General features: G+C 55.9%; 1 protein-coding gene across 1 annotated transcript in view; it reads left to right on the plus strand.

Moving 5' to 3' along the window:
• The window catches only part of LOC116947587 (uncharacterized), a 37574-nt gene extending 32454 nt beyond the window's left edge, over window positions 1-5120 (plus strand). The window contains exon 13 of the mRNA XM_032963513.2: window positions 1145-5120. Within this exon, the coding sequence (XP_032819404.2) occupies window positions 1145-1630 (486 nt within the window). The 3' untranslated portion in view covers window positions 1631-5120. The remainder of the gene's footprint in view (window positions 1-1144) is intronic.
• Window positions 5121-15631: the final 10511 nt, after the last annotated feature.

A 15631-nucleotide genomic window follows, 5' to 3' on the forward strand; every position in this document is an offset into this window, starting at 1 on the left:
GCCACAGCCAGACTGTAGACTGCGGTCTGCGTCACCTGGGCCTCACAACGCTACGAGGCAATGTCACGGCAGTGACTGCTATGCTATTATTATAAAATACTCTGTGTGTGGCCTTAATTGGAACAAGTATTCAGGGTGGCCCATAAGTCTGGAATCATCGGGAAAAAGAACTAATTCAGGCGACGTTTCGGTCAACGACCCTTCTTTATATAGCACGCGTGAAGTGCCAATGGCTCATCTTCGTGTGATATGAAGAAGAGCTATTGACACAAATGTCGGCTATATATATTTTCCCCTTTTAAAGCCGCAGTGTTATTGACCAACGTGTTAAGTTGTTGTTGTTGTACTCTTGCACCACTACCAACGAAGGAGCATCAGCACCGTATGTCTTTTATATAATTCTATTATTGTTTTGCTTATTTACCCAGGAAAGCCACACTGAGTCTCAAGATGCCTTTTCAGGGGGGGGGGGGAAGTGGGGGTCCTACCGAGTTTTTTTTGCAGTCGGGGCGATGCAGCTGTGTGCAATTCCAATTTAATAATTTCCATTGGGATGCTTGGCCAGTTACACTGTATGGGTTTTTTTTATAGCTGTGGGAGGAAACCACAGAGCCCCGAGGAAACCCATGCAGAACAGGCGGAGAACATACAAACTCTACACAGATAGGCGCCTGAGTCGTGGATCAAACCCAGGCTCTCGTTGCTTCGAGGCACAGTCATTAACACTGCTGCTCCCTGCCACCTGCACTGTTTAATGTGCTTTGTTTGTAATAATGTGACGAGTCCATGGAGGCTAACGCCTCTTTAAAACAAGCGCAGAAAATAGCGAATTCCGTTGTGTAAACAATCGGAACACGCGACGTGAATCGCTCACAAGGGAACTCCTCCACCACAACTTAGAGATAGAGGGGTCAAGATATATGTTATGTTCTCTGAAGTAACAGTATACATTCCCCTGGCTACTCCAATTGGATTCCCCTTGGATATTCCTCGTGGGTTCCCTTGGTTGCTCCACGTGGGTCCCCCTTGGCTGCTCCACGTGGGTCACTTTGGCTGCTCCACGTGGGTCCCCCTTGGATACTCCTCGTGGGTCCCCTTGGATACTCCTCGTAAGTGTTCTAGGCTGTGTGTTCTTTTGTTTCAGTCGGACACAGATGGGGACTCTGAAACCTCCGCGACCTACAGCTCGCCCACAGTCTCCGCATCGTCGTGGGCGTCAACCAATCGGCTGAGCAATCAGCTGGTCCCCACGTGCACATCAGATGGTTCCTGCGTCCAGCGCACGGCGCAGAGCTTGACAGAGGTCATACCGAGACCCCGGGGTCAAAAAAAAGAGCAGTGGGTGGAGGAAGAAGAGCAAGGAGATGAACATAAGGTGGAGGAGGATAGGCATGAGAAGGAGCATGAGGAGGAGGAGGAGCAGGAGGAGCGTGAAGAAGAGGAAGATGCGAAAGAGGTGGCCAATCCTGCCACGCCAGTCGAGGCCCACGCGAGCCACCACGCGAGCGTGCAGTGCGACCTAACGCCCGAGATGCAGTCCACTGAGTACTGGCGGCTGCTGCAGGTCTCGCACCGGCTCCAGAAACTCCAGCAGCAGGAGCACCAGCAGAAGAAGCTGGAACTGCAGTAGCAAGAGCAGCAGCAGCAACAGCAGCAGCAGAGGTTAGCAGAGGCAGAGCCGTCCTTCAGTGCGGGGCTCATTAGCGCGGCGGGTGGATCCCGGGCGACGCGTGATGGATGAGACCTGGGGCAATCCAAGCGCGTCCACCTCGGGTGCAGCTCCTAGAGGGCTGAGCGCCTGCATAACCGCCTCTCTGCTTCCCTCCCTCTGCTCCCCCTACCCTGCTCCCCCCCCCCGCCTCCTAACTTTACCCACCACAACTTCCTGAAGCTTCTGTGGAGGTGCCCCCCCCCCCGGGTGCTCAGCCCAGTTTTCCCGCGTCGCCGTGCCCCCTCCCCGCCCCCCCCCCAACCACCGCTCGGGACGTCTCTCTCGTGAGATCATAGCTGGCTGCGTCAGAACTGCTGCACGATGGGAAACACTGCTAACGCTCGAAGAACCAAACGCAAGGCACAGTCGTAGTGATTTGTTTCTCAAGTGAGCATTGAGGCTTATATTATTTATAGCCCTACAGAGCCACGGTGGAGCGTGGAAATTCCACATTCCCGTTATATGGACGAGTCTATCACAGGGCAACCACTCTCGATCTTCCTTGCAAAGTGGTGCTCATTTTATCAACCCCTAGAGGGATATTGGTCTCAGTCAACCACCGAAACTAGGATTTGAACTCACAACCTTTACCACCTTTGCCGTATCCGGCACACCACATCCGGTATACCTCTCACATTGTCCGTGACTATTACAAGTCGCGAGCGTTCCACCTATTCCAGTCTTAATAGCGTCCAGGAACGTATTGAGTGAGAGATGAGGTCCTGACGTCAATCGGCTCTACCTGCCCACAACCACGAGGGGCTCCGAGAAGAAGAAGGGGTCCGATAGGGAGGTTCACGGCCCACGAAGAGGGGATCAGACAGAGCCGAGAGGATTTGGGTCGTCGTTGGTGGCGTTCGTTTTTTGCCTTTGAGTTGAGACCCGTGTGGTGCCCACGATGCGTAGACATCCGCTAATGTGTGATGATTGTCTCCGCTGGGGTTCTTGTGCCGCCTTCAAGGCAGAGCAGACACGTGGGGGCCACCCACCCCCCCGACCCGTTTGAAACGTAACTCTCAGATGTTGAGTTAATCCGTCGAAGTCACTTTAATTCGTTGAAAGGTTTCCACTGTACCACTCGACCACGTATCTCTGCCCTTTCCCGGGGTCTGGGTCCCCCAATCCCCATTGCCCCCCCCCACCTCGCCCCCATCCCTGAGCCTGCGCGCGTTTTACTCGGTCCCCCTGTGAGCGGCGTAAACAGTTGTTTGTGTAAACATCGCGCCGTGATGTAAATAAACACTCGGGTCTCAACAACTCGGCGGTGCAAATAAATACCCGGGTGTAAATCGACATCGCGCGCGGCGGGGCGGGAAGGGATCCGGTGGCCGCAGTAAACATCGACCTGGGCTGAAGGGGGTCGCTCTCACCTCTTCCACCTCCTCAACCCAAGGCACTCACCCCCCCCCCCCCCGTAAATAGAGGTAATAATGATGTCAACTTGTTACTCGTTACTCAACGCCTCCGCACAGTATCTGCGCGCTCTCTCGTAGGGGAAGAGAGGCGGGGAGGGAGGTCGACTCAGAGGCGCCAGGAGGAGGAGGGACCACAGACGAGGAGCGGGAAGGCAGCAGCAAGCACGCGGCGCCGAGCCGACGATACCAACAATTGCCCAAGCTCTGCAGTCCTCTATATATTAAGGTGTTATCGGCCAACGAATGTGTGTTTACGGGTGGGAGGAACCCGGAGCACCCGGAGAAGTCTATTCCATACAGATGGAACTGCCAAGGCAAGCCAAGGCATGGCGCCTCGACGCCCACGGGAAGGGAGTTTCACGACGCGTGTGCAGTGATCCACTAACCCTCGCTGCTGCCTTCACACAGTGCTGGATGTCCAGTCCACGTGCGTAGCCACCGCCTACGGGCGGTGGAGAGAGAAACGCATCGTGAGCTGAACAGAATCTTCACGGGCTCGCGAAACGGTCCCCGTTGGCTGAGATGGGCATTCAAATGCAGTACTTCGTGTACGTTATGCCAATGGACGGCCACATTCGCAACCCTCTTGAGTCGGTGACCACTATCCCTACGCTAGCTCCCTAACCTTAATCAACTAGCCAACCAGCCACGACTACTATGCCTACTCTAACCCTATCCTAATAAACGAGCCGAGCAACAGTGGCGTCGTAACGGCATAATCAGCTCAGGGGGTGCGGCAATCGGTCAGGTGGGGCCCTCCAATATTTGATTTGTCTCGCAATGTTCACACCCAGGCTAATTATATGTCGCGACGACTCTTACCTAATCACATCGTTACGCTCACGGTCTCGAATATGTAACGCTGGAGGTGCGCTCCGACTTCGCAAGATGCAACCTGCACAGTCCCGCGCCAGCTCTGTACACTACGACAACAACACAGAAGCAAACACGCGTTGCGCAAATTTGCGGAATCCCAACGTTACGGCTCTTAATTGAATGCAAATAAAACGTGGAACGTAAATGAAATAATTTTCGTGAAAACAAATTTAAACCGCTTTTTTTAAGTGTTGTTCTTTGACACTTGTTGAAAACATCTCACGGTGGTTGTCAAGGGATCCCCAACTCGTGGATTTGGCCACCGGTGGGAGGGGGGGGGGGTGAGCAAGGCACCCCCTGTCCCCACGGGAGTCGCGCTCCCGGTACACACGTACATTGAACTTCCCTCGCACCGTACGCAGCCAACCGTGCTCATCGGAGGCGCGGCGAGCAAACATCGGTCCCATCTCTGACCCCAAACCATGCTCCCGCGACCACCCACCGGGGCTTGGCCAGGCAGGGCCCCATTGTCGTCGCCGCACGCAATCCCTTCAGCCTGAAGTCCCCACGCCTCCAACTTCCCAGCCGTCTCCCCTTTCTGTCTCTCCTCCCATCCATCAGTGCGTTTGAGCACTGCGCCACCGCTCCCTGACCCACTCGGAGGTTGACGGTCAATGTGTGTCAGTGCGTACCCTCGCTACACGGCCTCGTGATGTTCACTGGGTCCATTCCGTATTGTCCCTCCCCCCCCACCGCATCCGTCTTTGTCTTTCCCTTGCACTTCTACCTTGGGATTTTAGCAAGAAGGTGGCGCGGGAGTGGGGAGTTCTGTGAGCCTCGTACCGCGCCGTCCACTGTCTCAGTCTTTAAAACCTCGCTGAATTAAATAAATAAAAACCGCGTCACATTAGATAATGTGATAACGGTGCTGTTTGTTGCTGGCCGCTTTACGGTACTGGCTCATTGGGTCTGTGCTCAGTCACCTTGTTAAAACAATTAATCCAGGGTCAGTCTCCTCAACCTCGTTCATATCACCCGCACCTCGGAATAGCACGGACAGCCACGTACGGCGCGAAAGAAGCTCAACATACACGCATCTCCATCGCCGCATCAATCTCCACCCTCGACACCTCCACCACCTCCATCACATCGCCCATCTCCGCCTTCTGCATGACACCCTCTCCGCCTCCTCCAATCTCTCCGCGAAAAAAGCAGGGGGCCCGTGGAACTTACCCCTCGCTTGTTTTATGACCCTCAATATCCGAACGCTCGGACATTAAGGAAATCAATTGGCTGATAGAATGTACGAGTGCATTAAGAGTTTAAATCGGCGTCGCCGAAGCGGATGAACTCAGCTCATAAACTCGGGGTGTGAGGCGGAGAGAAGCCATTCCCTCCGCACGACACCGCCACGCTTGGGATGCCACGTGATTCCACGAGAGGATGTTCGCGTCCACAAAGACAAAGATTCCACCGTGTAACCCCCGACGGGCAGTTATGGCAAGTGCTCCTATAAAGGTTGCCACTGAGACATACAGACACAAAGAGACAGACACAGACACACAGACACACTTAAACATACAAAGAGACACACAGACACACTTAGACATACACATACACAAAATGTAGACACAGAGACACACATATACACACTTAGACATACACAGAGACACACAGGCACACACAGACACACACAAAGAGACACAGACAAAGATCGCCGTATAGCCTTAACAGACTGTTGAGGCGGTGCTGTAAGCGAGACTTGGATTCATCACGCCCGGCCGCCTTTGTCTCCCCAGTGGCGATGTTCACACCGCACGAGTTACTCGTTTGAGGCTGAGTCACCTAGGGGAGGCCCAGGACCGGTTCAAATAATCGTCACCCGGGGTGGCCGTGAGCAGGAATCGAACTCGGGTCGCCGGGTTCGTAGCACAGCGTGCTAACCACTGCACTACCGCCCCCCCCCCCCCCCCCCCCCACACACGCGCGCGCGCGCGCGTCCATAGGTGCACATACACGCGCTTGCTGCAGACACACAACTTTCGGAGAGGGAGGGAGGGAGAGGTCTCATCTCTCCAATTTCAATTAAGGATGAATCCGCTCGCATCAGCTGAGGGTAGGGAACGCGTGCGTTATGCAAATGAGGCCGCGTGTCGATCTGTGTTCGACTCTCGAGCGCCGTGAGTCTCTGTGGGTTAGCGCGCGACTCGCTGCGCTATCTCGCAGGGGGGAAATTTTAAAAAAATGTTGCACATTGCGGTGGTATCAACGGCAATTAATACACAAACGCACTCGTTCAAAAAGGGAGGTTTGGCAAAACGTTACCAACATAGGACCGCAGAGTTTGGGTAAAGTGTTGGTCGCGAACGAGTCGGTCCGTGCTGGGTTTGGGTAAAGTGTTGGTCGCGAGCGAGTCGGTCCGTGCTGGGTTTGGGTAAAGTGTTGGTCGCGAGCGAGTCGGTCCGTGCTGGGTTTGGGTAAAGTGTTGGTCGCGAGCGAGTTGGTCCGTGCTGGGTTTGGGTAAAGTGTTGGTAGCGAGCGAGTTGGTCCGGGCTGGGTTTGGGTAAAGTCTTGGTAGCGAGCGAGTTGGTCCGGGCTGGGTTTGGGTAAAGTGTTGGTCGCGAGCGAGTCGGTCCTGGCTGGATTTTGGTAAAGTGTTGGTAGCGAGCGAGTTGGTCCGTGCTGGGTTTGGGTAAAGTGTTGGTCGCGAGCGAGTCGGTCCGGGCTGGGTTTGGGTAAAGTGTTGGTCGCGAGCAAGTCGGTCCGGGCTGGGTTTGGGTAAAGTCTTGGTAGCGAGCGAGTTGGTCCGGGCTGGGTTGGGTAAAGTGTTGGTCGCGAGCGAGTCGGTCCGTGCTGGGTTTGGGTAAAGTGTTGGTAGCGAGCGAGTCGGTCTGGGCTGGGTTTGGGTAAAGTGTTGGTAGCGAGCGAGTCGGTCTGGGCTGGGTTTGGGTAAAGTGTTGGTAGCGAGCGAGTTGGTCCGTGCTGGGTTTGGGTAAAGTGTTGGTCGCGAGCGAGTCGGTGCTGGCTGGGTTTGGGTAAAGTGTTGGTCGCGAGCGAGTCGGTCCTGGCTAGGTTTGGGTAAAGTGTTTGTCGCGAGCGAGTCGGTCCTGGTTGGGTTTATCCTCCCTCCTTCCCCGGCGCCAAAACCGCGGCGCGTCATCAAATTCCCGCCGCAGCTGCGGGAGCGCCGTGGAGATGCAAAGTTGAGTGGATGACGTCGCCACTCAACACAAACCCAACATAACCACGGCCATCATCATCATTATAATCCGTGGAGACTTCTCCAACTGAAGCGTCTGGCATGGTCGTGCCAAGGAGCTGCCACTGCATGGACGCACGCGATGGAGGAGGGGGGGGGGGGGTTAGGTGGGGGGGGGGGTCACTCGAGGAGGATGAGGAGGAGAATTGATGGGGTAGGGGGGGAGGGAGAGAAGTGCGTGCTATCTATTCATTAGTGGGGTGGGGGGGGGGGGGCAGAAACACGTGACGCATCCGTTACATAAAGAGCCGGTACGGCCCTGGCGACCTCTAACATTTACAGACTCGCGTCGCCAGCCGTAATTAGCTACTAAACCCTGGCCCCATCAGTTGAATTGAGGCCGCTGCTGTGGAGGCGAAGGAAGACGTGGGGGCGGCGTGGGGGGGGGGGGGGTACGGAGAGTGGAGCGTGGCCCCCCGGGACATGAGGGAGGGTTGTGAAGATGCAGAGAAATAAATGTCACGGAAGAGTGAGAGAGAGAGAGAGAGAGGACTCGCATGCCGTCACTCGCGATGTCTTCATCCGAGACACGAATCTCAAAGTGGGTTTATCCCCCCTCCCCGGAGATGGCTCGTGGGGTCCCCCCACCTGCCCTGGCCTCGTGGGGGGGGCGGGGTCTGTGTCGGGGGGGGGGGGTCGTGGTTAATTAGCTAATGAGAGTCGCCCCGGGCCCTGAAGACCCCCGTCAAGTCGGGCGCTGCACGATTCGCAACGTTTCGGCGCTCGCCTCGCAAAACTTCACGGCGACCCCGGGGCGAGGCGGCGCGACCCCGGGCAGGAGGAGGAAGAGGACCCCGCGGGCCCTCGCGTCGTCGTCGTCGTCCCACCCCCCCACACCGAGAGTCCCCGTGGCCACGAGGCCGCATCTCGGCTCCTCGTTGCGTGGGGGTCTCGAGCTGTCAGCGGAGGAGAGAGGTGGCGGGGCTGGGAGAGGTTTTCAGGGAGGGCTGCCTGCGTCCAGTCACGACACCGATATCCACAGTTTAATATCTCGGCCGCAATGGTTTGCGGTGGTTCCCGCAAAGAGGCACCCATCTCGCATTGTTGAGCGAGTGAGCGAGCGAGCGAACGGGCGAGCGGGTGGGATGAGTGGGTGGGATGAGCGGGTGGGTGAGCGAGTGGGTGAGCGAGTGGGGTGAGTGTGTGGGTGAGCGATTGGGCGAGCGAGTGGGGTGAACGAGTGGGGTGAGTGTGTGGGTGAGCGATTGGGTGAGCGAGTGGGATGAGCGAGTGGGGTGAGTGTGTGGGGTGAGTGTGTGGGTGAGCGAGTGGGTGAGCGAGTGGGGTGAGTGTGTGGGTGAGCGAGTGGGGTGAGCGAGTGGGGTGAGCGAGTGGGGTGAGTGTGTGGGTGAGCGAGTGGGTGAGCGAGTAGGGTGAGTGTGTGGGTGAGCGAGTGAGTGAGCGAGTGGGTGAGCGAGTGGGTGAGCGTGTGGGTGAGCGAGTGGGTGAGCGAGTGAGGTGAGCGAGTGGGGTGAGCGAGTGGGGTGAGCGAGTGGGTGAGCGTGTGGGTGAGCGTGTGGGTGAGCGAGTGGGTGAGCGTGTGGATGAGCGTGTGGGTGAATGAGTGGGTGAGCGTGTGGGTGAGACGAACGCAGTGAGTGTCCCGGTAGACCCGGACCTCAACATGGGTACCGGAATCAACGCCTGAAGTTCGCCGCTGGTAGCAGCGATGGAAGAGCGATCGGTAGGCGACTGACCGCCGCTGACCGAGTGATCGCGTGCTTGCTGGATCGTCAACGGGTACCGCTCAGACCCCCCCACCCCCCTCCAGCGCCGTGAGTTACCCTCGTCGGCACTGACCTCTTTACCTACTCGGCCGGTTTTCCTTTTCAGAGGAAGCTGAGCGAGGGTTGATGGCTGCGCGCGTTGAGTGCCGCCGGACCGACCGCGCTCAACCCTCTCCTGCGCTCGTCCCTCCCCGCCCCCCCCCCTCTCTCTTGCAGGGTGCGAGAGATCAACCCCAGTGGTCGGCGATGTGACTGATGGATTCCAGAGCAGTCACAGTGACACTCGCATAGAGACCCATAGACTCATAAAGAGACCCATAGATTCACATAGAGACCCATAGACTCACACAGCCCATAGACTCACACAGACCCATAGACTCACACAGACCCATAGACTCACACAGACCCATAGACTCACACAGACCCATAGACTCACACAGACCTATAGACTCACATAGACCCATAGACTCGCACAGACCCATAGACTCGCACAGACCCATAGACTCACACAGACCCATAGACTCGCACAGACCCATAGACTCACACAGACCCATAGACTCACACAGATCCATAGACTCACACACAAACCCAGAGACTCACACATACCCATAGACTCGCACAGACCCATAGACTCACACAGACCCATAGACTCACACAGCCCATAGACTCACACAGACCCATAGACTCACACTGACCCATAGACTCACACAGACCCATAGCCTCACACAGACCCATAGACTCACACAGCCCATTAACTCACACAGACCCATAGAATCACACAGACCCATAGACTCACACAGCCCATAGACTCACACACAAACCCCTAGACTCACACAGACCCATAGACTCACACAGCCCATAGACTCACACAGACCCATATACTCGCACAGAGCCATAGACTCGCACAGACCCATAGACTCGCACAGGCCCATAGACTCACACAGACCCATAGACTCACACAGACCCATAGACTCGCACAGACCCATAGACTCGCACAGACCCATAGACTCGCACAGACCCATAGACTCGCACAGACCCATAGACCCGCACAGACCCATAGACTCACACAGACCCATAGACTCACACACAAACCCAGAGACCCACACATGCCCATAGACTCGCACAGACCCATAGACTCACACAGACCCATAGACTCGCACAGACCCATAGACTCACACACAAACCCATAGACTCACACAGACCCATAGACTCACACACAAACCCATAGACTCACACAGCGGGGCTATCAAGGGGCTCCGGGGGGGGGTCCTCAACTCCCCTTCTCCCCCCTCCGCCACTCCCACCTCGGCAGAAGTTTTCGGCAGCTCCCAGTGATGAGCAGGGCCTCCTGGCCCCTTCCCTGAATGTTAACGCGGGGCGTTCGTGTTAATTGATGGCGATGTTAATGCTCATGCTAATCAGGGATCACCAGTGTTAATTATTGATAATCAACGTGAATGTTAATGGCGCTTGATCGCACGTTAATTAAATCGTCATGTAAATTACGTCGATTACCGTTAATGTCAAAATAACCGATACCAATCCGCGATACTTCGCCAGCAGCAGCCAGGGTCCATCCACACCGCTGGGCGAGGGCCTCCGCTTGCCCCCCCCCCACCCACGCTGCCGCCTCTCGCGACCGCCGCGATGTCGCGACGCCCACAAGGAGCTGTTTGTTGCCATCGCTCCAATCTCCCCCGGTGGGGGGGGGGGGGCAAAACATCGGACGCCGCGTTCCATCCCCTTGGCTGCCGCTCCGGCATCGGTCTCGACCATCGTGCCAACAACCCCTGGGCCGGGGACGCGCGCTGCCCCGTGACCCCACTGACCCCCTCGGCGCACAGGCGGAGGCCGTGCAGAGTGCTGCATTGTGTCGCTATAGATTGTAATGAACGTAATTGATGTAATGTACGCTAATTGTAATAAATGTCAACGCGACTTATTGCTCGTGCGATTTAATGATAATTAATATTCATGCTAATTAACCGTGCTTACCGCTAATGTTAATGACCGCTCATGGTAATTAGCGTTTGTGTTAATTAATCATACTGCTCAATGTAATAGTGCTTTAAGATGACGCGTTGTGTGTGTAACACAATCATATCCCTAGAGCCCCCGTGTGTGTCTTGGATGCAGGCCTCGTCACGCGCCGTGTCAGGTATGGAGGGGGGAGGGCCGGACTGTTTGACCATACTTCACCACGCTGGTTTGTGCGGGTTGGTGACGGAGGGTTGGTCCAGCCAGGACCCCACATCACGCACAGATCCCCCTGTTCACTCGCCACTGATGTTAGCCGTGGGCGGGAATCGAACCCGTGATGCGCCATCGACCCCTCCGCCTCATTTGCTAATATATGCGAATGTTAATTAACGTGCTATGCAAGTTACTTGCTTTGTTAATAAGTGATAATGGTCCATGTCGATCATAACCAATGGTCCGTGGTACCCATCGCGGCCCGATCAGACACGTGACTCAGTGGCAGTGCGAGCGGCTCGCGATCCGGAGGTTGTGAGTTCACATCCTGATGGGGGGGGGGGGGAGGTTGACTCAGCCAGGGCCGGATTAATATTGTGCAGGCCCCTGGGCTACAGGTACTGTGAGGCCCCTGGGCTACAGGTACTGTGAGGCCCCTGGGCTACAGGTACTGTGAGGTCCATGGGCTACAGGTACTGTGAGGCCCCTGGGCTACAGGTACTGTGAGGTCCCTGGGCTACAGGTATTGTGAGGCTCCTGGGCTACAGCTACTGTGAGGCCCCTGGGCTACAGGTACTGTGAGGCCCCTGGGCTACAGCTACTGTGAGGCCCCTGGGCTACAGGTACTGTGAGGCCCCTGGCCTACAGGTACTGTGAGGCCCCTGGGCTACAGGTACTGTGAGCACCCCCCCCCCCCCCACAGTGATATTTTCAAAAGGAAAACAAAGTTAAAGAAAAATAAAACTTGTTTTTTGCAAGGCTAACGACAAATAAAATTCAGCATTCACAAATGAAGTAACTTTTCATTTAATCTCTGGAGGCCCTCCAGCTGACGGAGGCCCCCTGGGCTGCAGCCCCTAAAGCCCCCTGCTTTAATCCGGCCCTGGACTCAGCCCATCACATCCCCTCTTTCCGGGGTCGATAAAGCGAGTACCACTTTGTGGGGACGTCATTCAGAAGTTTTTCTATTTATAGACTCGCCTCCGTCACAGAAATGTGGAATGTCCACGATCGCAATGCTCGCGCGTCCAGCAGGAGCTCTCTGGCTGACGTCAGAGCTCTCACTGAATGTGCTCACGGCCGCTGTCGGGCTGGAATAAGTGGCTCGCTCGTGACATGTGATAGTCACGTACAAAGCGAGAGGTATAACTGGATGTGGTGTGCCGGGTCTGGCCAGCGGCTAAAGGTTTTGAGTCCAAATCTTGGTTTCCACGCTTGACTCAGCACCAATATCCCACGCACAAAGTAGGCAACGTTTCGGATCATAGCCCTTCCTTCATAACACATTAATTGGCCAGTCTCCTTTGCTTCTGTAAGCCCGGTAGCGATGATGTTGGCAGGGTAGTGATGCTGTATGCATTTTGGTGATCACGGTGGGGATGATGGTGATGATTGCTCGCTAACAGCACTTGAACAGACGACAAACGGTACGCGTGGGTTCTTTGTCTTTGTGTCTATATTTGTGGACAAGTGCGTGCGTGTGTGTGAGGGCTCCTGAGGTCTGTTGAGGTTGTACGGATGGCCTTTGTTGTGCGGTTGGGGAACGGTGGTGCAGTGGTTAGTGCACTGCGCTACGAGCACGGCGACCCGAGTGAGATTTCCACTCACAGCGACACCGATGACGATTATCTGAACCAGTCCTGGGCCGTCTCCTAGGTCGACTCAGCCTCAAATGAGCACTGTACCTTGTGCGATGTGCGTAAACACCGGTGGACTATACACACGTGCACAAAGACAAATATGCCCCGTATAGCCTGAACAGACTGCAGGGGTAAGTGCTGTTAACGAGCAACTACGAAAGCCGGAAAGGTACACGTAGGGGTGGATGGCCAGCACCACGCCCGACCGCCTTTGTCTCCCCAGTAGCGATGTATGTATGTATGTTGCACTTCTTTCGCACAATATGTAGCCAACCGTGATAATTGGAGGTGCGGGGGAAGGACAACAAACAACACAAAAAGCAGGTTTAAGGTTGAGTCGACCTAGGGGAGGTTCAGATAATCGTCACTGGTGTTGGCCGTGAGCGGGAATGGAACTTTGCGTGGCCCGGGTTCGTACCGCAGCGCGCTAACCACTGCGCCACCACTCCCCACATGTACATAAAGATCAAAGATTCCCCGTATAGCCTTAACAGACTGTAGGGACAAGTGCTGTTAGCGAGCACCTATGAAGGCCAGAACGGTACACGAGGGGGTGGGTGGCCAACACCACGCTCGCCCGCTTTTGTCTCCCCAGTGGCGATGTTTACTCCACACCACACCGCACCAGGTACTCATTTGTGGCTGAGTCGACCTAGTGGGAGACCCAGGACCGCTTCTAATAATCGTCACTGGCGTTGGCCGTGAGCGGGAATCGAACTCGGTTCGCCGGGTTTGTAGCGCAGCGCGCTAACCGCTACATACAAGTACACAACAACAACCGCCATTCGCCACTAAGTGGCGGTGACGTCACCACGACGCTTGTGCCAGGCCATGTGCACCTTGAGGCCACGTGAAGTGTCAAACGCCCGCTGGAAGGAGGTCACGGGGCAGACCCAGGTGCCATGGGTCGACTGACTGAGATGACTGGCTGATGCACCATCTGTGCCCCCTACTGTGCCAACCTGCTGTGCTTTAGCCACCCGGCGCTCCGCTCGTTGTTGTGAGCGTCGCTCCTCCGCCCTCCGTTGTTGTTGGAGGGCGACTGCTTCCAACTGCCTAGTAGCGTCCTTCACGAGCCTCCTCCACAGAGGCCGATCTTGACACCGCTGGTACCAGTCATCGGCAAGTCCACTCAGCTCCACGTCCTCCTGTACCACATCACTCCATCTCTTCTTTAGCCCGTGCCGCGTCCGTTTAGCCCCCTCGATCCGGCCGAACAAAAGCTGTTTCGGCATGCGGTGGCTGGGCATGCGGGCTACATGACCCAGCCAACGCAGCCTTGCCTGCCGGAGGAGCTCACCGATGGAACTTTGCCCAGATCTTTGAAGGATTTGTGAGCTCCTCACACAATCCAGCCTGGTTAAACCCAGGATTGTTCGTAGGCAGGCTAGCCTAAATGTTTCTAACCGGCGAAGATGTCCCATTAAGGGGGTCCACGTTTCGCAAGCGTAGAGAAGGGAGGGAATGACCGTGGCCGAGAAGACCTGAAGCTTAGTGTGGAGCGACAGACCAGGTAGCTTCCACACAGCGTTACGCAACCGATGAAAATATATTGCCGCTCGACTGATTCGGAGTGAGACCTCGGCTGTTAAACTGGAGCCGGTCATAAGCACACTAACCAGGTATGGGAAACTCTCCACTCTCTCCACAACTGCCCCATCACCGATTGGGAGTTGTGGGGGTGGAGTGTCCGATGGTACAAAATACCCAGGCAGGTGCTTAGTTTTGGTGGGGCTGATGGTAAGGCCCCATCTCTTAGTGGCACGCCCCAGTCTCAGCAGCAGCGTCTCCAACTCCTCCTCTGAATGAGCAGCTATTACCAAATCATCGGCATACATAACGTGGTTGAGCAATAGGGAGCCATCGATCAGCCTCCCATTATATCTGTACCATATGGAGATTCCCCCGGTACAGCTATTTAAGGCTTCACGAACTACGTGGTCAAAATAGATGTTAAATAATGTGGGAGCCAGAGGACATCCCTGTCGCACCCCAAGGTGTACAGGGAATGGCTCTGACTCCCGGCTACGTAGTTTTACCCGGGCCCGCTCACCATCATGAAGGTCCTTAATGATCGTGAGCAGGGGGTCAGGGACTCCAACAGCACGAAGAACAACCCAGAGCCCAGGCCTACTGATGGTATCATAGGCCTTGACCAGGTCAATAAAGCAGGGATGTAGGTCTTGTTGGAATTCCCTACACCTCTGCTGTAGGAGACGGACAGAAAATATGGCATCTGTGCAGGACCGCCCTTTCCTGAAACCGCATTGGGGCTCCGCAAGCCTCTCCTCAGCGTGCCTGGCAAGGCAATGTTGAATAATCCTTGCCAGGACCTTTCCCGGCACACTGAGGAGTGAGATGCCCCTGTACACACACGTACGTACACACACACGTACATACACACACACGTACATACACACACACGTACACACACACGTAGATACACACACGTACATACACACGTACACACACGTACACACACACACGTACACACACGTACACACACACGTACATACACACGCGTGCATACACACACGTACACACAGGTACATACACACACGTGCACACACACACAGTGTTACGCAACGCATCGCTGCCGTTGTTGCGGGGTGGGTGGACGTGAGTGCTGGGTGCGAGCAAAGGAAGTGGGTGGGGGGGTCCATGTATATTTGGGGGGTGGGGGATGGTGGGGGGGGGTGTTAACTCGGTCTCCCGGGAGATCGGTGGGGAGTGGGGGTGGTGTTGTGGGGGCGGTGGGGGCCGCTGGCTCCGTCCGTAACGCGGCGCCTGCGTGAATCTCAATGTCTCACGAGGGGGGGGGAGGCTGGGTAAGGGGCGGGGCACAGGGGGAGGGAAGAAGGGAGGGGCGC

The sequence above is a fragment of the Petromyzon marinus genome, chromosome 30, assembly GCF_048934315.1.
Source record: "Petromyzon marinus isolate PM22_M1 ecotype Great Lakes invasive population chromosome 30, UKy_Petmar_22M1.pri1.0, whole genome shotgun sequence".
Taxonomy (NCBI): domain Eukaryota; kingdom Metazoa; phylum Chordata; class Hyperoartia; order Petromyzontiformes; family Petromyzontidae; genus Petromyzon; species Petromyzon marinus.